Genomic DNA, 22,669 nt, shown 5'->3' on the forward strand with positions numbered 1-22,669 from the left:
CTAACTAGGGAACATGAAGGCCCTGATCCTTCCAAGCTCCAAGGCAGCCTGTGAAGGGCACTGCTGCAGTGCCAGCGGTTCAGGCCAGTCTCTGCAACCGTGGGACACAGGAAGGTGCCAGCCCCAGCCCATGCAACTGGTGCAGTGGGCAGCAAGTCCAGAAGGAGCTGGTTGGGTAGAAGGGTCTTTAGGTGCTGTGTGATTGGCTGCCCCACAAGTGAGGCCGGCCTGACTGCAGTGCGGACAAAACGAGTGACGGATGGAAGCCGATGGTGCAGAAGACAGGGCAGTGAGGACACTGCCCCACATGTAAAGTGCTGTAGCCATGACGCCATTGGTCCCTTCATGCTGCTGTTCACCATGCAAAGTCACATTCTCTGTTCCTGGGTATGGAGAGCAGTTAGGTCGTGTCAAGTTGCTATCCAGATGCTGAACTGAAGACAAGAGAGGCAGGTAAGGTGCCAGGGCAGGTCTGCTGCTTGCCAGTTCACAAGGGTCAGCCCTCTTCGCATGTACAGTGTGGTGCACCACAACAGCAGAGGCAAGGACAGCTGCTATGCCTGTCAGATACACCATGCCAAGAATGCAAGCCAGCTGTGGGAAGAGAAGAGGCATGTAATAACACACTGTGCTTTCTGCTGCAAAAACTTCCCTCATCCAGAGAGATCAGGCTAAAATCAGGCAGGTGCCCACAATGCTAAAAAAAAACCACTCAAACACTTCTCTCCCTTTACAAGCACAGGCATGCTGTTTACTTGGTTCATATGGATAGAAGCCAACAAACGAAGTGATTTCCACCCAAATCCCATCACTTAGGTCTAAACTGGACAATGTTTGTGATGAGCTGGTCTGCGGTTTCACTGACCTCACTCTGTTCCTCACACAAAGGCAGCTGCTGGAAACTAAATTGCAAAGCATACCACAGTCTGATTTGGATCAGGACTGCAGCAAAAGTGGCAGCTTCCCCCAAAGGAGCCCTCCTGTTGTGAAAACCTGATCCAATTTGTGGCAGCAGAGATAAGAAATGTACAGCATGGGCCTCGAGTTAGTGTGAATGAGCTAAAATCTCACATTAGTCAGCTAAAAATGGTAAAGCCCCATTGGATTGATGGTATTCCACCTGAGGCACTGAAAGAAAACACAGGTTGGTGGGCGCCATTCTCAGCAACTCTGTTTACACATATTGATAAGACAGGTCATATACCTAAGGGGCGGGGTACGGCCATTGTAGTCCCTATCTTTTAAAAAGGTTAAAAAAACGAGCAATCAAATTACAGGCCTACTACCCTATTGAACATCATCAGCAAATTCTACACTAGAAATTTATTAGATAAATTCCAACTCTGGCTAATTCAAGAAGAGCAAATAGCACCGGAACAGGCTGGCTTCAGAGAAGGCAGATCAACATCGGAACACTGTTTGATATTACAGCATGTAATTGGGAAATACACCACAAAGGGCCCAAATTCATTATTTGTTGCCTTTATTGATTTGAAGGCAGCATTTGACTCAATTTCAAGACCTAAATTATGGCAAAAATTAGAAGCTTCAAATATGGATAAAAGACTACTTTACCTTATACGTGCCATGTATAAATGTACTTCTTTGAGAGTTAAAAACAGCCCTAGAGGACATTTCACCGATCCAATTAAAGTTTTAAAAGGAGTCAGACAGGGATGCCTTCTAGCACCACTGCTGTTCATATACTATATTAACGACATGGTTAAATATATGAGTGTGACAAATGTTCACCCACCAAAAACTGCACATCAACATATACCCATATTGCTTTATGCCGATGATGCGGTTGTGATTTCTAGAACGCCTGTGGGACTGAAACTAGCACTACATAGATTTGCAGAATACTGTGATAATCAACACTTACAGATTAACTATAGTAAGACTAAAATAATGGCCTTTGGGAAACGTCCAAAAATTCAAACTTCGAAAATGAATGGCAATAGTATCGAACAAGTAAAGAGCTTCAAATATTTGGGGGTTGTCTTAAAGGCATCGGGGTCAAATCTCGCCCACTGTAACTATGTGGCAGAAGGTGCGGAGAGTGCTGCTCATGCTATAATTAAATTCTTCTATTCAAGGGGAGGTTTCTATATTCCAGCTGCTTTAAAGCTATTCCAGGCAAAAACACCGTCTCTGATGGAATATGGGGTCCTATATAGGGGTCATCAGCTACAGGGATAGAGCGGCTAGAGAAAGTACAGTCTTACGTTTTTGCATGCCATCTTACAGGTTCCTTCCTGTGTCTCTAACTCTATGGCTCGCCTTGAAATGGGCATGATTAGCGTGAGGGCAAGGATTTGGCTGATGTCCTGTTAGAAGTAAAACAATCCCAGCTTCTATCGCTGCTTGAACAAGACCAATATAAATCTAAATGGGAAACAGCGGTCCGATATGACCTAGAGCAGGGGTGGGGAACCTTTTTCCTGCCAAGGGCCATTTGCATATTTATAACATCATTCGGGAGCCATACTGGGCACAGATCTCCCCGTGGATTTGCCGTTCTCCAGATGCACATTTTCCCCATCCGGATTCTCAAAACTCTGCATGGGGATGTATTGATGAGTTTTGAGAATTTGGATGGGGAAAATGTGCATCTAAAGAGCTGCAAATGCAAGGCAAAACCTCCCGTGCATGAATGGCCAGAGACAGAAAAGCCTTCCCGCTTTTTCCAAACACACACACACACGGCTCCCCACCTCTTCCTCTCTCAGCAGACAAGTGGGGGGGGGGGCGTGCAAGCAGAACAGCCCGCAGCGCACGGGGCGCCGGGAGACCCTTCCCTTCCTGCGGAGGCTCGGCGTCCTGCCCCGCTGACAGCTGCCCCCTCCCAGCCGGGCCCGCCGCCAGCGAGGGAGGGAGGTGCCCCAGAGCCTCCGCCCGCCCAACTTCCTGCCCAGCGGTTTGCCAGCCTACAAGCCCGACCGCCGCGCCCTTCGCCTGTGGGCCAGGCTGGGCCCTGCCGCCTCCCACGTGCCTGGAGCAAGCAGCAGAAGGATCCCCCGCCCGGCTGGGCCTTGCCGCCACCTCCTTCACCCACCCCTTTCAGAGGAGGCCTGGGGGGGGATCTCCCACCTGCCGGCCAGACCTGAGGGGGGGCTCCTTCCTACCTACTTGCAAGGGGGGATGTGGCGGTGGGGCACAGCTTCAGGCTTGTGAGAGACGAGCGGGGTGGGGCAGAGCCTCCTTCGCGCCCACCCACCAACCACGCCCCTCCACTCGCACAGGCCCAGAGGGCGCCAGAGAAGCAGCCGGCCATGCCGAGTGCGGGCGCTTGGCTTCTGTCCCCCACTCGCCCGGCCAGCCACACATGCTCCAGCGGCAGCTTCAGCTTCCGCAGGCCGCCGCCAATGATGTCGTGGGCTGGAGGTTCCCCACCCCTGATCTAGAGAGATTGGACCTATCCCCACAGGATCTATTGAAATTGGATAAAAACCACGTTCAACAAATAGTAAAACAAAGGGTAGAGGACATCGAACATAGCAAGGGCACCCGGCTTCTTATCATCTACAAAAAACAGATACATACTAGCGCCGCTCTCATATCTTACGGAGCTAAGTGTAATCAAACTACATAGAATTTTTACACTAGCTAGATGCGATGTACTGCCATCTGCTGTAATGGTAGATATAAGATTCCGCTTGCAAGGAGGATCTGTCCATGCGAACTTGGAGAAGTTGAGACTAGGGAGCATATTTTCTTTAAATGCCCTATTTATAATCAGCTTTGACTCACCATATTAACCCCACTATTGGAAAATCTGCTTATTCTAACAAATATAAACTTGGAAAACTACTGGCAAACAAAACCACAAAACAGGTTGCCAAATTTTGTGTTGCGGAGATTAAAGTATGTAGTAAATTAAAAAGCAAAGATACAGATGAAGTTGAGCTTAAACTACTGGATTTCAAAAGTGGAAAAACCTGATGGCTGTTTTGTTTATAGGAAAGATATAATTGTCAAATTACTATGTGGTAATATGATTTTAATTCTGATACGTTTTTATATCCTATTTGATTTGCAATGCTGTAAAATTCTTACAAGAGCCTCGTGGAGCAGAGTGGTAAGCTGCAGTACTGCAGTCAAAAGCTCTGCTCACGACCTGAGTTCGATCCCAACGGGAGTCGGTTTCAGGTAGCTGGCTCAAGGTTGACTCAAGGTTCCATCCTTCCGAGGTTGGTAAAATGAGTATCCAGCTCACTCGGGGTAAAGTGTAGATGACTGGGGAAGGCAATGGCAAACCACCCCATAAACATAGTCTGCCTAGTAAAGGTCGGGATGTGACGTCATCCCATGGGTCAGGAATGCACAGGGGACTACCTTTACCTAAGATTGTTACATATAGTGTGTGTTTACTGGTCTTTGACCGCAAATAAAATTCAATTCAAAAATACTCGGACTTTACAGATGACTGGCTGGAAGTAGGAAAAAGGGCCTTTCTTAAGAGTGGCAACTGCAGATATGGAATTGCCTTGCAAGAGAAGTCTGTCAGGCCTACTTTGCCTTTTTACTTTCAGGAAGCCAGTTAAAATTTTGTTTGCAGCTAGATGAATAAATGCAGCCAGTTGTTTGTTGGCTTGTGTGTTACTGTAGGTGCTTTTTTCACCATGTTATGGGTGGCTTTGGAGAATGGGAAGAACCATGTACAAAAATGCGACAAATAGATTTTTTAAAAGTTTATGTATTGTCACTTGTTTTCATTGTTGTTTCATTATTATATTCTGCTTTGGGGGCCTTGTGAAAAGCAATCTAAAAATGAAATAAATGAATAAATAGACTGACCTTTAATAAGACAACAATGCACCCACAAACTCTCAGATGCATATCAGATCTAATAGGAATCAGCCTACATACAATACCCTCCCCCTGCATAAAAATATGACTGATCACATTGCTGTGTGCCCATTTGCTTACTATTTGCTCCCCCACCCCCAGATAGCTGCTCCTCTTTCTTCATGCACAGGAGAGCCTGCCTAATCTCACCTTGGCTATGTGCTGGTACAACTGACCCAACGCCTGCTGCCACAGTGTTTGCTCCATCAAGACACACAGGTCGGTGTAGGTGAACCATCCACGCTGGACGCCCTGCTTTTCAGCCACACTACAGGATGGAATAAAGTGGAATTAAAGCCCAGATGTCCCAAGAGCATCCCACCACAGTCTACATATCCCAGCAGCAACTGCAACCACGAGCAGGATTTAATTCCACAGGACAGAAATATCCACCTTGGATCCAATTCCTTTGTCCCAGGAACCTGACATATGGTTCTAGAGACACCCTATTAGAATAATAATTAATTCAGAGTGCCAGCCCTTGAGATTTATTTATCTGCACAGTTAGGCACAAAACCCAGCAGTTAGATTATCTGGATGGGTTAAAAAAACAACAACTGGCTTTTCCCCCCAACCATCCAAACCATGTGCCTGCTGCTTCTGGATCTTGAAAAATTATCCTGTTTTTTTAAGAACTAAGCACAAGGATTGAATACTGCTTTCTCCGATGCTATGAAGCCACATCTACTGCGCAGTCCAGTTGAGGATCTAGCAAGTCTGTCCATCCATATGCCCCTGCATAGGAACCTCTGGCCAACCTACTCTAAAATGGAGAGGGGTTGCCCCACAGAATCAGGAGGTGAAGATTCCTCATGTGTCAGGCTGCAGAATGACGTCGTAAGACCCCCCCACACACACACAAAACAGCAAAGCCCCCTACCATCCCTCCAGCCAGCTGAGCACTTCAAGAAGTTCCTTAGGATCAGTATAAAGGCTCCAGTCCTGTAGAAAAGAGAAAGGAATGATTAAGCCAGTGGGCCAGAATTGTCTTCTTATCCCTTCACTCAAGGCAGGGCTCAAATAAATCTTACTTGAATGGCACATGCACTGCAAGATATTCTCTACTGGAAAACTGGGGAAGGCAGGATAAAATATCTCCATACTGCTCATATCACAAAAAGAAGTCTCCTCGACTTTCAAAAGAATTCACTGGGGCAAGCAGACTCCCCCTAACTAGCAAGCTTTCTCTTCCAGATTTCCACCCCCCTCCCAATTTGGCATAATAACAACCAACGCCTCTTAACATAACAGCTTTGATCCTTGCAAACTTTACCATATATACAGTATGCAACTTTCTACACTCTTAACAAAGGCCCTCTAAATACAGCAATCCCCCTGGGCTCATCTGAATTTAAGACTATAACCACTACCCAGTTCCCATATGGAAAACAAAACAATGGCCCACAGACTGGAAACGATCCATTTACATTCCAATTCCCAAGAAAGGAGACATCAAAGATTGCAGCAACTATCGAACCATCGCATTAATGTCTCATGCAAGTAAAGTGATGCTCAAAATCTTACAGCAATGGCCGTTACCATATATGGAACGAGAAATGCCTGATGTTCAAGCTGGTTTCAGAAAAGGAACAGGCACTAGAGATCATATTGCAAATATACGCTGGTTACTGGAGCATACGAGAGAATTTCAGAAGAAAATCAGCTTGTGTTTCATAGATTACAGCAAAGCTTTTGACTGTGTGGATCATGAAAAGCTATGGCTGGTTTTAAAGCAAATGGGTGTGCCACTACATCTGATCGTTTTGATGCGCAACCTGTACTCTGGACAAGAGGCCACAGTTAGAACAGAATATGGAGAAACGGAATGGTTTCCAACTGGCAAAGGTGTCAGACAAGGATGTATTTTATCTCCCTATCTCTTCAATCTGTATGCAGAACATATAATTAGGAAAGCTGGATTAGATTTAGATGAAGGTGGAGTGAAAATTGGAGGGAGGAACATTAATAATTTGAGATATGCTGATGTCACTACATTATTGGCAAAAAATAGTGAAGATTTGAAACGACTACTGCTGAAAGTTAAAAGAGAAAGTGCCAAAGCAGGACTACAGCTGAACATCAAGAAGACAAAAGTAATGACTACAGGAGAATTACACAACTTTAAGGTTGACAATGAGGAAATTGAAATTGTTGAAGACTTTCTATTCCTTGACTCCACCATCAACCAAAAGGGAGACTGCAGCCAAGAAATTAGAAGGAGATTGAGACTGGGAAAGGATGTGTCACTGGCCACCAAGACTAGATTAATTCATGCCATCGTATTCCCTATTACTTTGTATGGGTGTGAAAGCTGGACAGTGAAGAAAGCTGATAGGAAGAAAATAGATTCCTTTGAAATGTGGTGTTGGAGGAGAGTGTTACGGATTCTGTGGACTACCAAAAAAACAAATCAGTGGGTTATAGATCAAATCAAGCCTGAACTGACCCTAGAAGCTAAAATGACTAAACTGAGGCTATCGTATTTTGGTCACGTCATGAGATGACAAGAGTCACTGGACAAGAGTCACTGGAAAAGACAGTCATGCTAGGAAAAGTTGAGGGCAGCAGGAAAAGAGGAAGACCCAACAAGAGATGGATGGACTCAATAAAGGAAGCCACAGCCTTCAATTTGCAAGATCTGAGCAAGGCTGTCAAAGATAGGACATTTTGGAGGACTTTCATTCATAGGGTCGCCATGAGTCGGAAGCGAATTGACGGCACTTAACACACACAGTTCCCATCATATGGCACTTATGTAGGAGGCTCACAATGGCACGAAGGAAATTCATCTCCAGTGTGTTCATAGTCCGTACTTCCACCTTGCCCGCAGCACTCCACTCATCATTGAAGACCTCTTCCTCTTCCCCTTCGTCATACAGGTACTTGCTGGCAACCATCTGAAAGCAACAGAAGAGGATCGGTTTAAGTGTCACGGGCTGGGTTTACAGCTAGATACCCATTTTAAAAAAAAAAATAAGAATATGGATGAAAATAATGCCCACCCGACATGTGAGGCTGGAGGAAAAACCCCATGCTCATTGTCAACACTCCCTGTGTATCAGACCCATAAAGAAGATATATAATAATGTCTGAATAGCCAGTGTGAACTTTATACCTTCATATTAACAGATTAGACAAAGGACACCCCATCGCAAAATTATTAAAGAAATCAAGTGGCAGAACTGAAGTTAAAGATGAAGGCGGTGACTTCAATGCACTCAAGGCAGGAAATCCAGGGACACAATCAAAAGAGAAAAAACAGGCTGGCATGGTTGATGTTTCCCTAGCATGAGGCAAATATCCCACCAGTCACAGCTATTCCAGGGAAATTCCTGGAAGGAGAGATTTACAGATTCTCCCAAAGGCCCTGCCCCTCTACATGAACCTGGACGCACCGGATCAGCTGGTCTGGACAGGAGCCAAGCCAGAGGCTTAGATTTTACCTGGGAGATTGAGGGCAGGAAGAGAAAGATTATCCTTTCTTCCAAAATCTCCATTAAGCACATGGTTGCATAATGGTGCCTCAAATGACAGAGAAGGGTGCTTTGAGTGTCTGAGAAAGTCATTTTGCCAAGAAGAGGCCACATAAGGTCAGTGAAAGATCTAAGAAATTATAAGGAATCTGTGCCCTTTCTGTCCACAAAGCTGTGACATGCCATCGACAGCACTGTATAAACATAAAATATTTGGCAAATAGTCTTAGCCACTTGCCTGCCCCATCCCAATCTAGTTACTCACCATGGAGATCAAGAAGAGGTCAGAAGATGAGATCTGCTGTAGGTATTCAGGATTACGGTGCCGAAGCCTTTCAATATAAACCAGGGCCAACATCATGGAGCAGGGAGAGATGCAAGCCTCCCTGGAACAAAGAATTGAAGGACACCAACTCAAAGCTCATTTGTACCTCCATAAGGCGGATGATTTAAACCAGGGCCCACTGCAGAAATATTCTAGGACTTGGAAAAAAGAATTCATTCTGCAGGACTGACTCAAGGCTCAAGCCCTTCCTTGCGACTATTCTGGTTGTATCAGATCAGCCATCTTTAGACTGTCAGATACTTATTATACTGTAATTTGACAATTGTGCAGGCTCTAAACTTAATCCACAATCAAGCTCCCTTCAACCTGTATCCACATCATGATCACTAATGGAAGCCAGTGTAGTCCACACTTCACTTTCTGATTTGTCAATCACGGCCCTTAATTAGCATTCAGTTTCTTTCACCTAAAAATTAGAACATCAAACTCATTCACAATTAGTGTAGGCAACTTGCTTGCAGTATCCCCTCTTCCCCCACAGGATCCCACCCCTCTTCCTTTATAAGGGCCCCCTTAGCCCTCCTCCAATAGTCCTGAAGTTGGCATGGATGTATCTGCATACATTCAATAATTTGTTTTAAAACAAGTCCACAATCCTCAGAGAAGGAAGGCCATATGTACAGGAGATATGCAAAGATTAGGGCTAGAAGGAAGAAGAGCAACAGGAGAAGGAAAAAGGATTCCAATCCATACCGGGAGACATGATACACATATTTTTTCTGGAGTCTGCGAATGGGACTGGGAGCAGCTTTCTGGAGCAATTCAACAGCAATATCTAGAAAGTACAAAGTTCAAAATTATGCATAGATCCCCTTGTCCCTAAGTCATGATTATGTTGTAAGCACAGGGGGGGGCCTGTGGGCACATTTGGAATTCTGACACGGCATACAGGGCACAGCAACAAAATGGATGCCACAAGAGGCAGCCACAAAACGATTGCCACAGCTTAACTTCAGTAACACAGTGTAGATCCTTGTGCTGTGGTGGCGGCTGCTGCAAAAACAATGCTTTAAAAAATCTGCACAGCCAATCAAATCTCCAATAGTCAATCAGAAGCCTTGCTGGGCAAAAGTCCTACCTGGCCCCACCCACTTGGTACTTCACTCCTACACTGAAATAGATTTCAACAGTACATCCTAAATGGGGCTGACTCTGAAGATCCAGTTTGACCAAAATCCTGCAGCTAGACAAGCTCTAAGTGAACGTATTGCCCCTTGTCTTGCATTGTGTTTCTGCACACAATTTAAACTGTGGACTTAGACCCATAAAGACTGTGGACTTAGACCCATAAAGCTTTAAACAGTGCATGCGTTCAGTATATGCGTTCAGCATATGCGTTCAGCTTTAAACAGTGCATGCGTTCAGTATATGAAGGACCACCCGCTCCCATACGAGCCACCTATTCACTAAGATCCTCTTTGGAAGCCCACTTCCCTTCTCTCTCCCCCCCCCGTTTTCTCTCGTCTTTTCCTTCCAGTGATCTGATGCACTTCAACAATCAACTATGCTGACCAATGAGCAAAGCAGGAAGTGAATGCTAAACCTCTTTGAATCAAGCAGAAACACAGCACAGGGTTAAAAAAAGAAAGAAAAAAAGGCCACATCAGGGCTACATTAAACAAAGAAAAAGAGAAAGTGGGGCTGAGGCAAGAAAGAAATCTCAACATTGATCAAACTAGACCAGCATCAGAAACACGGTTCGTAAGGATTTTGCCCAGTGCGTCTCCCATTAAAAAGTACAGCGTTTCGGGGCGGTCTGTCTCCGCGCAGACGTGGCCCTCGTCCCTGCCGGGCCAGGCTCACCTGCCACCGGGCTGGAGAGGTGGTCCAGGGCGCTCTCCTGGTCCCAGCCGTAGTAGAGCCGCCGGCGCACCCGCTCGCTCAGCTGCTGGTGCCTGGGGAGAAACTGGCGGGGGGGGGGAGGCGGGGGGGGGAGGGTGAGAGTGGGGCGGGCTGAGGCCTCCCCGCCCCCCCCCCCAAGACCCACAGGCAGCTGGAACCGGCAGCTCTGCAATGCAGCGCCTCGCCAGGGTTGAACTGCCAAACAGCCACGCGCGAGGCCCCCCTTCCGGCAGGACGGGTCAGGCTTCCCACACTCAGGCACTGACACCCCTCGGGGGGGGGGAAGAAGGGCCGGACGCCCCCCCACCCCGGGGGGGGGCTGGAGGAGCAGCAGCGAGCCCGGCACCTTAGGGGCGCCCCAGGGCCCCCGCCCCCCCCACGGAACCGCCGTCAGGCCCTGGGGCCCCACGACGCGCTCGACCCCCCCTCCCCCAGACACACACACACACGCCGCGCCCCAGGGAGGGGGGACCCCCCTCGGGCCCCCCCTCGGCTTGCGGCGTCCCACGCGAGAGCAGAAGAGGCGACTGGGCGCCCGCGGCCCACTCCCCCGCTCCGTGTCATGGCGCCCCGGGGGGGTGGGGGTGGGGCGCCTGGGCCCACGGGAGACAGGAGGGGGAGCAGGGAGGGAGGGGGGGAGGGGGCGCGCACCGGCTGGGCTCACCGTGAACTCCTGGAACCCGCCCAGGGCGAAGGCCGCCTCCTCGTCCACCACAAGCCCGTCCAGCGCCATCTCCCGCGCCGCGGCCCCGCCCCCACCACCCCCAACTGCCGCCGCCGCTCGCCCCCCCCCCGTCCTCCCCCCTCACCGCGCGCCTCGGCCGGCTCCGGCTGCCCAGAAACCGAGAAGGGCCCCTCCCGACCGCGCCGCCCAAGGAAGCGGCTCCCCTCCCCCACTCCCACTCCCACTCCCACTGGGCCTAGCCGGGGGGCGGGGCCTCCTGCGCGCCCGCCCCCTTTCCCGCTCGCAGGACCCGGATGAGCGGGCGCGGCGTCCTCGGAGGAGCCTCTCGCGGCGCCTCATCCCGTTCAGCGCACGCATGCGCAGTGGGGGGGAGGAGCCCCGCGGCTGACGGGCGGCAGCGGCCGGCCCAAGCCCCGCGGAGCCTTCCGGGCCCGTCGCCCCCCCCCCCCGACCCTCCACACCGCGGAGGTGGCTGGGAGGGGGGCCTGCCGCCCACTCACCCCCCCAATCGCCCGGAGTCTCCCGGACTGGAGTTGGCAGCACCGCTAATAACACTTTATTTCAACTGGAGCTTTTTAGTGAGTCAGATGTGTGAAGGGAAGCCCGTGCTGGGAAACCCCGGGGGGCGGGGCGGGGCGAGCCCGCGTCCTCCTGATGTCAGCCTCAGTGGAAGGGGGGGGAGGGGCCCGGCGTTGCCCCCTGTCAACAGAATCAGCTGTTACACACACCGAGGGGGGGGAGGGGGAGGGGGAGGGGGAGGGGGAGGGGGGCGGTCAGAAAACGGACCCGCGGGTTCTTGGGGAAGGATAAAAACCAGGCCCTTTTCCGCAAGAGAGACCTGCGCCTCAGCCATTCACAACAACAACAACAACAACAACAACTCCCATATCAGAAGACTGTGGGCAGGTAGAACAGGTAGCATCTAGGGCGGGGATGGCGAACCTTTTAGAGACCGAGTGCCCAAGCTGCAACCCAAAACCCTCTTACTTATTTATCGCCAATACGGCAATTTAACCTGAATACTGAGGTTTTCGTTTAGAAAAAAACCACTCATACATTCACATATTCTGATTGATATTCCCTTCTTGGGGAATTTGCATAAATAGGCTTAAAGCTGGGCTGGCTAAGGGCAAGGAAGACTCCTCTACGATCATAGAATCATAGAGTTGGACATTTCTTCTACAAATGAGGCTTGGGGGAAGCTATCAGAAGCTAGGCAGACCTGGCATATTATATAAATTCTGCAGTCACTCCATTGGCTGCCCATTCGTTCCCAAGCTCAGTTTAAGGTATTGGCCAATGCATACAAAGCCTTTCATGGCTTTGGACATAGGCATAAACTATGGGGGGGGGAAACTGAGGGGCTCGAGCCCCCCTGGACTTGGCCAGTGGGGGCTGAGCCCCCCCCCCCGGCAACCAGTGCCCACATGAGGGGCTCAATTACAACAACAGCTGAAGCACAGTCCTGTCTTACCTTCCTGTTGTATCATTTTACAATTGCCATGATTCTTTGGGGCTTTGTTCCTGTTTGCTAGCATGTATCTGTGTGTTTATTAATTTATACACTGCCTTAAAAGACCTGTTCCTACGGCCCAAACAGAGGATCTTGTCGCTGAACTCTGCAGGTTTGTTCTCACCCACAACTAGTTGAGGTTTGGTGAGGAGTTATACCTTCAAATCAGTGGCACAGCCCTGGGCACCCACATGGCTCCACAGTATGCCAATATTTTCATGGTGGATCTAGAACAGCGTTTTCTGAACTCCTACCCATTGGCACCGCGCCTTTACTTAAGATTCACTGATGACATTTTCTTTGTCTGGACTCATGGCAAAGAAGCCCTCAAAAGAGTTCACCAGGCTTTCAACGACTTCCACCCCACCATCAATCCAACTATGAATTTCTCTGAACAAGAAATAAGCTTCCTGGGCACCAGTGTATGGATATACCAGGGACTCACAAGCACCACATTATACTGGAAACCATCAGATTGGCAAACATATTGTTATGGTTTTCAATATATTGATGATAGGTATTGATGTATTGCAGCTTTAAATGCATTTAATTCTTATGCTCGCCTGTGTTTAGGCTATGTAGATATGTAACTGTCTGTGAGAAGTTAGCTCAATGAACAGCTGGCTTCCTAGGACAGGAGCCAAGAGATAGCAGAGAACAGTAGCAAAAACGACTAGACGCCTTTTGAGTTCAGCTTGTCTGTTTGTATATCTGGCTAGATGAATTTTTCAGATATTTCTTCGCTTTTAAGTTATATATATATACACATATATATGTGTGTGTGTGTAGCATTTTGATTAACTTAAAAGCGAATAAATATCTAATATATATATATCTTTAAGAGAAGACTTGGACTTAATGGCTAGACATTGAGCAGACAATGGGTGTGAAACTTAGTAATGCTATGAGAAAGTTATTTGTTTATATGACTAGTATCCATTTATACTAGTGGACATGAATACCCCTCTCCCCATGAACATGTCCATTCCCCTCTTAAGCCTTCCAAGTTGGCAACCATCATCACATCCTGGGGCAGGGAGTTTCACAATTAACTATGCGTTGAGTAAAGAAATACTTCCTTTTAACTGTTTGGAATCTCTCACCCTCCAGCTTCAGCAGATGACCCTGTGTTCGAGTATTATGAGAGAGGGAGAAAAGTCTTCTTTCCAAGCTAAACAGCCCTAAGCGCTTTAACCGCTCCTCATATGGCAGTTGCTCTAGTCCCCTGATCATTTCGGTTGCTTTTTTCTGCACCTTCGCAAGCTCTGCAATATCCTTTTTCAGGTGTGGTGACCAGAACTGTACACAGTATTCCAAGTGTGGTCTCACCACAGAATTGTACAAGGACAGTATGATAGCAGCAGTTTTATTCTCTATTCCTTGTGGCCAGAATGGAATCTTGTAAGGAGAGAGGGCAAAAGCAGATGCATATGCACAAAGCTTGTTAAGGTTTGCTACTTACTTCATACTACAATTACTGCTGCTTATGTTTGATCATTTGGACACATTAAACACAGCTCTTCATCTACAGTTCCGTCAAGCAGAGCTTCTTTTTGCTTCTGCAAAGGTGATTACAAAGCAACTGCAGAACAACTTTGCAGTTCTGGTCACAGACAGTCATGACAGCAAAAGACTTAGGCCATTTTTGCATGGTAATTAGCAGCGCATTCCAGGCTTAATTGCCCTGCATATGTTTTTGAATTTTGCACACTGAACCATCATTCCGGAAGTGACTGCGAAGTGACTGCATTACTAAAGAGGCCACTTAACGTGACCTTTGGTGTTTGCCGTGAAGAATCCCCCTCAATGCAAAACAACAGAGGCGTGTTAGCTATGCATATGTTCCTAACATCCAAGGGGGCCTGTTACATAGATTAAAGGAAGATAACTACAGAGGGACGTGGGGAAGACATATAGATAGTAAACTGGTACTGCTTGACCTTCCACCATTAGTTCTTAACAACTTAAACTTTTCTGAAGCACTTAAATTAGTAAGGTCAAGGGTGAGAAATCTTGAGTGTGTTAGCACTACATTCCGCGCTAGGCGCGTATGTTCTACCCTTGCACTGGGGATTCCCCCTCCTGAGTTCGTGCCCTCTTATGTGAGCTTGCTGACAATCCCAAGCCATAGACGTGCCTTTATGCTTGCCAGATTAAATGCTTACCCAACTGCAGAGATGTCAGGTCGTTTTGCGAAAACTCCATACTCAGATCGAGTTTGTGAATGTAAATCTGGAGATATTGGGACTTTACACCATCTCTTATTGTTTTGTCAGCACTGGTCAGCTCCTCGGTTGCGTTGGATCACCCCAATATTGTCTAAATACAAACTTCCCTTGGAGTCCTGGGTGATATCCCACATAATGGGAGATATTCATCCTGATATCACTAGTTCTGTTGCAAGATTTTTGGCGGAGGTGATGTCGCTCAAACGTCAAAATAAAACAAGCACGTAAACTACGAGTTGAATGTTGAAACAGATTTTGTGATTTCAATGAGACTGGTTCAGGGGGAATATATTGTTATGGTATTAGTGATGCTATGTTTAGTAATTGTTTCTACTGTGTTTTAACCTTAAGTATACGTTGGGTGTTGTAAATTGATTATGTGTTGTTGTATTATGTATTATTGTTATGGTTAAGCTCAAGACCTTTGGTCAAAGGAGCTAGTAAATAAATGGAATGGCTATGCATATGTTAATGGATATGCAAACAGGAACAAAGAGCAGGCGAGTGGGGGGAGGGGAACTTTTGTGTTGGGACTGTGAAAAGGCATTTTTAAAGTCACATTTTTAAAAAGCTTTGAGCATCAAAATTGACCATGCAAAAATGGCCTTAGATGTAGAGAGTAATACTGTTCCTAGGTGCAGAAAGCCTGCACGGTGTGTTGATGCCAGGTGTGATCCTTACCAGGTGTGATCCTCACCAATTTCAATCTCCTAAGGCAGGGGTGGGGAACGTCAGGCCCGGGGGCGTATAAGGCCCACGAAATCATTTGGTCTGGCCCTTCATGGGTCCTGGCAGATCTCTAGCTCAGAAGGATCTAAGACTGGTGATCCGCCCCCTCCCACGGACAGCAATAGCCTCTATTCAAGGCGGATTTGAGTTTGTTTTGCTGAGAAAAGGAACCTTCTTTTCCCCTTGCAGAAGAGTCATTAGCTATGGAGCTGCTAGGACCACCCAAGAAACTGTGTTAACCCTTTCTCACCCGGGCCGTGGAGAAACATGGCAGACACTTGGAGCAGTCTTCGGTCGTGCCTCTTGGCTAAATGTTTGACTGAATATAGCAGGCTAATTTTTAAGTTGATAATTTTGTATGGCCCGTGAATGATGTTATAAATATCCAAATGGCCCTTGGCAGAAAAAAGGTTCCCCACCCCTGTCCTAAGGATTTCTACAGGAAAATCTTTTATGAAGTCATTGATAATATCAACAGCAGTTTACGCAATCACTTTTCTTCAGATGAAATATTGAAATTACAAAACGGACTTGGATGCTGGTAATTTTAAAAATGTAAATGAACAGTTTGTATTGTTAATTAAAAGTCAAAGTTGTATTTCAGCTATCTGAAGATCATTTGTTGAACCCTCCCCCCCCCCAAGATTTCTGGGAAGCCCCTCTAAATTTCTGAGGAACGCCTCCCTAAATCCCCCATGCCCTTCCCTGTGATGTCACTGGCTCCTCCCTCTGATGTCATAGCAATGCCTCTTGCCCAGCCCCAGCCCCCCCTCGGGAAATTGGAAAGTCTATGCCCCTGGCCTTGGACTCATATCTGCAAGTCTAACTCTCCACCTGCCCTAACATGACAATTTTGCTCATCTGAGCAAGGACCTTCTGCAAGAAGGCTACTTGAGGGATGATTGGATCTACCCCAGGACCTCCTATGTGTGCAGGTGACTCTCCATTTGAAACTGTGAAAATCCCACATAGCAAACATAGTCTTGTGCAGATGAACTAAACTTACACATGAAGTTCATGCCACATTGTGTGCCATGTAAACCCATTGAGCTTAGAAAGATGTAACTCTGCTTTGGATGGCACTTTAAAACACTCGGCTTCTGAGGTCGCAAACGCATAACTGGAGCCACGAATATGCACATGGAGACGTGCATGTGTATAAGGCTATGCCTGCATAACAAAATAATTGTAGGCAGCATATTACAAAAGCATCTTTGAGTCATTAAATTTTTAAAAAGTCCTTTTTAGGGTTGCCAACCTCCAGGTTGGGGGCTGAAGATCTCCTGGGATTACAACTAACCTTCCGATGACAAAAAGCAGTTCCCCTGGAGAAAATGGTGTTTTGGAGGGTAGACTGTGACATTATACCCTCTCCAAACCCCGTCCACCCCAGTCTCCACCCCCAAATCTTCAGGTATTTCCCAAGTGGGGGCGGGCACACGCCTCCCACCACTATCCCGCTGCACTAACAACGCGATCCTACGTAGAAGGTTTAGGGTTGCCAAGCTCCCGCTCAGGAAATCCTTGGCTATTTGGAGGCGGGGCCTGGGGAGGGAGAGGCGTGGGCGGGCTGTCCTATCCGAACACGACGTCCTTGCAGGGTTGTTGTTCTTTTAGGGCTTCGCTCTCAAGCAGGCTCACTTGGGGAGGGGACTTCAAACACTGAACGCAGCGGGACGCGCTTTGAATAACCCCCCCCCCCCACACACACACACACACACAACCCACTCCCAACTCCGGACATCGGACGACCGACTGGCGAGGGGGGGGCTACGTCATTTCTCACGTGCTGGGGGGGAAGGGGACGATGCACGTGATCCGGTTCGAAGCGCAGGCTGCTGCGCGGCTTCTTCCGGTTCCGGCTGTCAGGCCGCCGCCGCCTCCTCCTCCCGGCCACCCCTTGCTGAGGCGATGGCGAGCGGCGGCGGTTGGGGCGTCCCGGCGGCGGCGGCGGCTGCGGGCGGGGAGGCGGCGTCGCTGCCCACGCCGCCGCCCGGTGGCTGCGAGGCGGAGGCGTCGGAGGCGGAGGTGGCGGCGGCGTCGGTGGCGGCGCTGGCCGGCCGGCTGAGGCGGCGCCTGAGGGGCTGGGAGGCGTCGTTGGCCGCCGTGCAGCGGCTGCTGGTGTGGGAGAGGCCGCCGCAGAGCCTGGCCGGCGCCGCCGCCCTCGGGGCCGCGCTGTGGTGAGTGGGCTGCCCGAGGGAGGGAGGGAGGGAGGGAAGCAAGAAGGGGGTGGCGCGGGTCTGGCGGAGGAGCCCCGGCCGCGGCGCCCACCCCGGGGCGGCCTCTGCTAGCCAAGCAGGCTCTGCGGGGACAGGAGGGCGAGGTGGGGCGGAGGGACCCTTAACCCACACAGGCCCCCTGCGGCCCTCCGCACCGGCTCCTGCTTCTCCGTTCACGGATGGGACTTTTGCCTGACCGCAAAAGGACCTCCGACCTGCGCCGCCGCCGCCGCCCCTGCGTTGTTGTTGTTCTCCCCCCCCCTTCACCCCCGCGCCCCCCGGTCTAAAGCCATTGGCTGTTCCAGGACCTTCTGCAGCGACGTCCGCGCTCAAGGGCTGGGTTGTGCTTCTCTCCCCCCCCCCCGCCCCCAGATGGAGGGTCGCCAGCAAGTGCCGTGGGGGCTTGGGCTTAGCGGGCTTTGGGGGGCTCCTGAGCGGTGGACCAAGGCTGCGGCTGCCGAGCCAAAAGCTTAACTTAGCCACGTCTGGAACAAGAAATACCTGTTCTGCGTACCTGCTTGACCGGGCTTTGTTTTGGAACAAGTGGTGGCCCCAAAATCTCACAAGGTTGGAAGAGACCACAAGGGCCATCCACTCCAAACCACCACCCCCGCCGCCGCCATGCCGCAGGATCCCACCATCAAAGCGCTCCCGACAGATGGCCATCTAGCCATCATTTATAAATTATTTGGATGAAGGAATAGAGGGGATGCTTATTAAATTTGCAGATAATACTAAATTGGGAGGGGTAGCAAATATGGTAGAAGACAGAGCCAAGATACAGGAGGATCTTGACAGGCTGGAGAATTGGGCTAGAACTAATAAAATGCACTTCAACAAAGACAAATGTAAAGTTCTGCATTTAGGTAGGAAAAATCAAATCATAGAATCGTAGAGTTGGAAGGGACCACCAGGGTCATCTAGTCCAACCCCCTGCACAATGCAGGAAATTCACAACCACCTCCCCCCACATCCCCAGTGACCCCAACCCTCCCCCCACCATGCAGGATCCCACAATCAAAGCACTCCCGACAGATGGCCATCTAGCCTCTGCTTAAAGACCTCCTAAGACGAGGACTCCGCCACCCTCCGAGGCAGCGCATTCCACCGTCGAACAGCCCTCACCGTCAGGAAGCTCTTCCTAATGTTGAGGTGGAATCGCTTTTCTTTTAGTTTAAATCCATTACCCCATGTCCTAGTCTCTGGAGCAACAGGGAACAAGCTAGTTCCCTCATCAACATGGTATCCCTTCAGATATTTAAACATGGCTATCACGTCTCCCCTCAACCTTCTCTTCTCCAAACTAAACAAACCCAACTCCCTAAGTCTCTCCTCACAGGGCATGGATTCCAGACCTCTGACCATTCTGGTCGCCCTCCTCTGGACACGCTCCAACTTGTCAACATCCTTCTTAAATTGTGGAGCCCAAAACTGGACACAGTATTCCAAGTGAGGCCTGACCAGTGCAGAATACAGTGGTAGTATTACTTCCCTTGATCTAGACACACTACTTTTTTTTGATGCATGTACTGCTGTCAAGCCAACTACCCGTTGCCCAGGGGCAACGGGTCCTCCGCCAGGGGCAACGGGTCCTCCGCCGGGAGGCACCACCGCGGCACATTATGCAAATATTTGGGTTGGTTCGAACAATGCATCATGCCGGGATGTTTGGAAATATGTCTTGAATTTTGAGGTATTGTAGAAAATGGGTAATGTCTTATGCAGGTGGAGGAATTATGGGGTTGGATCCAGCAAGGGTTTTTTTGTTCAGTGTCACCCAATTCTCCTTACTACACCCCCTATCCCACAAAGCATTTTTCCATGCAGGTCCCATGATCCCTAGCACAGTCTTTCTTAATAGCTAGAGGACCCCCCTTCCCTTTTTCAGCAGCAGAAAAGATGGTTGGATCAATTCCATTATTTGGGGGGGGGAGTGGAATTTCTAATCTGGTGATGCTGGGGCATTTGAAGTTGAAAGTAGTACTGGCAGGTGAGATAAATTTATGGAGGAATGATGGAAGACCCTGGAAGTAAGGCACTACAGCAGGTGAAACCATGCAGTGTGTGTAAAACAAAGTCGTTACACATGAATGAGCATTTGAGAATGGGGAGAGATCTTTTTCATGGGTAGAGTACACATAGCAATTCCAGAATCTTTATAGAAAAGAGCAATAATGAGACTTCTTGATTATGATGAAACTAGCTTAATTTCCCTTAATGGTCAAGGACTGTGTTAGCCTACCTTGTGCAGAGACATCCTCTCATTGGTCACCCAGAACAGGAAAGGTTACCCAGAACATATTGAGCAGGTGTATATAATCATCAGACATGACCCTGACTGCAACTTGGGCCCTACTCTGGTAAAAGTAGCTCTCTTGCAGCTATGAATACCATGATGGATGGCTCACCCATTGGTTATAAATGCTGAAACAAATTGTAGCGTGATATACGGTAGTTAGACTTTATGGACCTAGAGAGTAGAGTATGAATAGGATTGTATGGTTGACTTGCTGCAGACATAACTGACGGGCTTTTGTCATTTGTGCTTTGTGTTCTTGCCTTTCTATTTCAAGTGTCAGAAAAGAGCTGCTAGATTTTCTGACAATCATATTCATTATTGACCGTTGCAACTCTAGGCAAAGAGATTGTTGGAAGTGAACACTTCTAGTACATAACTTGTCCTATTGCTGTCCTAGTAAACCTGAAACTCCTATGTAGAAGTTATAAAAGTACAAAGGGCTTGTGAAACCTTATTTTATAGATCTTCATATTAGAGCAGGTCACTGTAAACATTGAGTTCTGAGGCCCAAGTGTGAGGAACTGCTCTGTTTTATTTCTGTTCGGTTCTGTTTTGCCCGTACAAGCGGCGGGGCAGACCTGGCTGGGACTTTGGTTCAGGCTTCAACTGTAGTAACCCCTGTGTAGGCCTCCACTGGAATGTAACGCTCGCTCTCCTCTCCTCGTTCCCCCTCCTTCCCTTGACCTTGGCTTCTGTAGAATCGCACTAACGAGCTTCTGAGTACTTTGATGTCTATGCAGTAGAGTAAGCTAGCTTTGTTATCACGTCTTTCTCAAAACATGTAACCGACATCTGCAATGTAGAATTGTTTATAGTCTCACCCTTTGGAAAGAGCGGGCACTTGCAGCTTTGACCGTGATGTAGGGACTGAGTTCTACCTGATGCTTTCCAATAAACTTACCTGCTTCTGAATGAACATCTGAGCGAGTGATTTTATGGAAATTGCCCAGGGAGGCTGGCAAGCCTTACACCAAGAAGCCTATTAAATTTGGAAACAGAAGGATCTGTAAGAATGAGTCCTGAATGCAACAGTAGAATACTTTGGAAGCATGTTTGCTTCTTTACGTAGTTGTGATTGGCGTGATTGACTGAGCCCTTGCAAGATTACTCAAGAGGTCTGAAAACACATAGCAGCAACCACGAGTTTCAAGTATTTTGGTTGCAGACAGATCTAATCCTGCATGCTCTTCCATTACAATTCAAGGGGTTTTCAGTATCTTGTGTAAACAGATTCAGGATGATGCCTGAAGGTATAATTATAGCTCAAGAAGAGATTGCAGGTCAGGAGTAATGTTGGATCAACTGCTTCTAAACTCTTCTGTATGTGATCATTGACATTAACCCAAAATATGTGGAAAAGATGCATGTTCATCACCCCCCCTTGTTAATATGAACATGCGTTCATCACATAAAGCTTCCTTATACTGTTGGTCCATCTAGCCCAAACAGTGGGGCAGAAAATTTTCCAGGAAAATATCCAATGTTATATGTCTGTGCAAAATTTTCCACCCAAAATATATAAATATAGTCTATAGTTGTCAGGGATGTTGTGCTGCAAATCCATCATGTTAAATGGACTAAAGGTGGGATATGAAGCCTGGACAAATCCCAGTGCTCGTACATGGTCCAGGTTTGTATATGGTATATCTGCCTTTGTTTGATGACATCTCAATTATTTATTTAAATGTCAATTGAGAATTTTTCCGGAAACCCCCAGAAATTTCTCCAGAAAATCCACATCCCTAGCCCAGTGGCATCTTTTGTGACTGGCAGCAGCTCTCCAAGATTGCAAATGGAAATCTTTCCTAGGCCTACTCCCTGAAATTCTTTTAAGCCTGTAGTTGTGGTGGTAGCACATTCTTTCCTTTCTGCTTATGCTGCTGTTGTGGACATAGCAATATTTAACAAATTTAAGTAGCAGAGTCCAGCAGGATGTTGGAAAGAGATTCCAGTGATTGAACGTGGGATATTCTGCATGAGAAGCATGTGCTGTAAAACAGAGGCATGACTCCCCCCCCCCCCCCCGAAGGAAATAGACTAAGCTGCTTGGGAAGTTAGCTGTGTTGCCTGCTTGAAATCTGGCCTGTCTCAACCCTGTGGCAGACTTACATCAAATAAACGGTACTGTCTGTAGCTCCAGTGCAGCCAATGGGCACTCTATAAGGGGCAGGCGAGTACACAGTAAGTTTAAAACTATGTCTTCAGAGTCAGTTGTAGTTCCAGTGAAGCCGTGAGCAGTCCCATGTGGGCCAAAGAAATCTTTACAGTGAGGAAGATGAGTCCTGCAATAATTGTACTTGATCTAAAAATGAGCGTAGTAGGATGTAAAACATTAAGTGATCTTGGTGTAGCCTCAAGTAAACCTTCCCACTTTACTCTCAAAGTATAAACAGACCTCTCTCTGATGCTTGGGCAGTGCCAAGAGTGTTTCCAGGACTTGGCCTGTGACAAACGAGAGCTACTACTAGCAGCTGCAGATAATTG

At 48.2% G+C, this 22,669-nt stretch overlaps 2 protein-coding genes across 2 annotated transcripts in view; one reads left to right on the forward strand and one right to left on the reverse strand.

Annotated features, from left to right (window-relative positions):
- On the reverse strand, nt 1–11,245 carry CNPPD1 (cyclin Pas1/PHO80 domain containing 1). The gene is made up of 8 exons (XM_056852049.1): nt 11,177–11,245; nt 10,474–10,576; nt 9,364–9,445; nt 8,590–8,710; nt 7,620–7,748; nt 5,732–5,793; nt 5,002–5,119; nt 1–594 (listed from the first exon to the last, which is right to left on the reverse strand). The coding sequence occupies exons 1-8, from the start codon at nt 11,243–11,245 to the stop codon at nt 1–3; spliced, it is 1,278 nt and encodes a 425-aa protein (XP_056708027.1).
- Nucleotides 11,246–17,578: 6,333 nt separating this feature from the next.
- The window catches only part of RETREG2 (reticulophagy regulator family member 2), a 41,543-nt gene continuing 36,452 nt past the window's right edge, over nt 17,579–22,669 (forward strand). Inside the window, exon 1 of the mRNA XM_056852050.1 lies at nt 17,579–17,847. Coding sequence (XP_056708028.1) covers nt 17,579–17,847 — 269 coding nt within the window. The remainder of the gene's footprint in view (nt 17,848–22,669) is intronic.

Source organism: Euleptes europaea, chromosome 6 (genome assembly GCF_029931775.1).
Source record: "Euleptes europaea isolate rEulEur1 chromosome 6, rEulEur1.hap1, whole genome shotgun sequence".
NCBI classification, from domain to species: Eukaryota; Metazoa; Chordata; class Lepidosauria; order Squamata; family Sphaerodactylidae; genus Euleptes; species Euleptes europaea.

Excerpts from the sequence above, each read along its gene's own strand:
- CNPPD1 (XM_056852049.1), bottom strand. The coding sequence starts at position 11,245 with ATGGCGCTGGACGGGCTTGTGGTGGACGAGGAGGCGGCCTTCGCCCTG. Across the intron at positions 7,749-8,589 it reads ACCTCTTCTTGATCTCCATG|ATGGTTGCCAGCAAGTACCT; the intron begins GTGAGTAACTAG and ends TGTTGCTTTCAG. Across the intron at positions 5,794-7,619 it reads TGAATTTCCTTCGTGCCATT|GACTGGAGCCTTTATACTGA; the intron begins GTGAGCCTCCTA and ends TCTTTTCTACAG.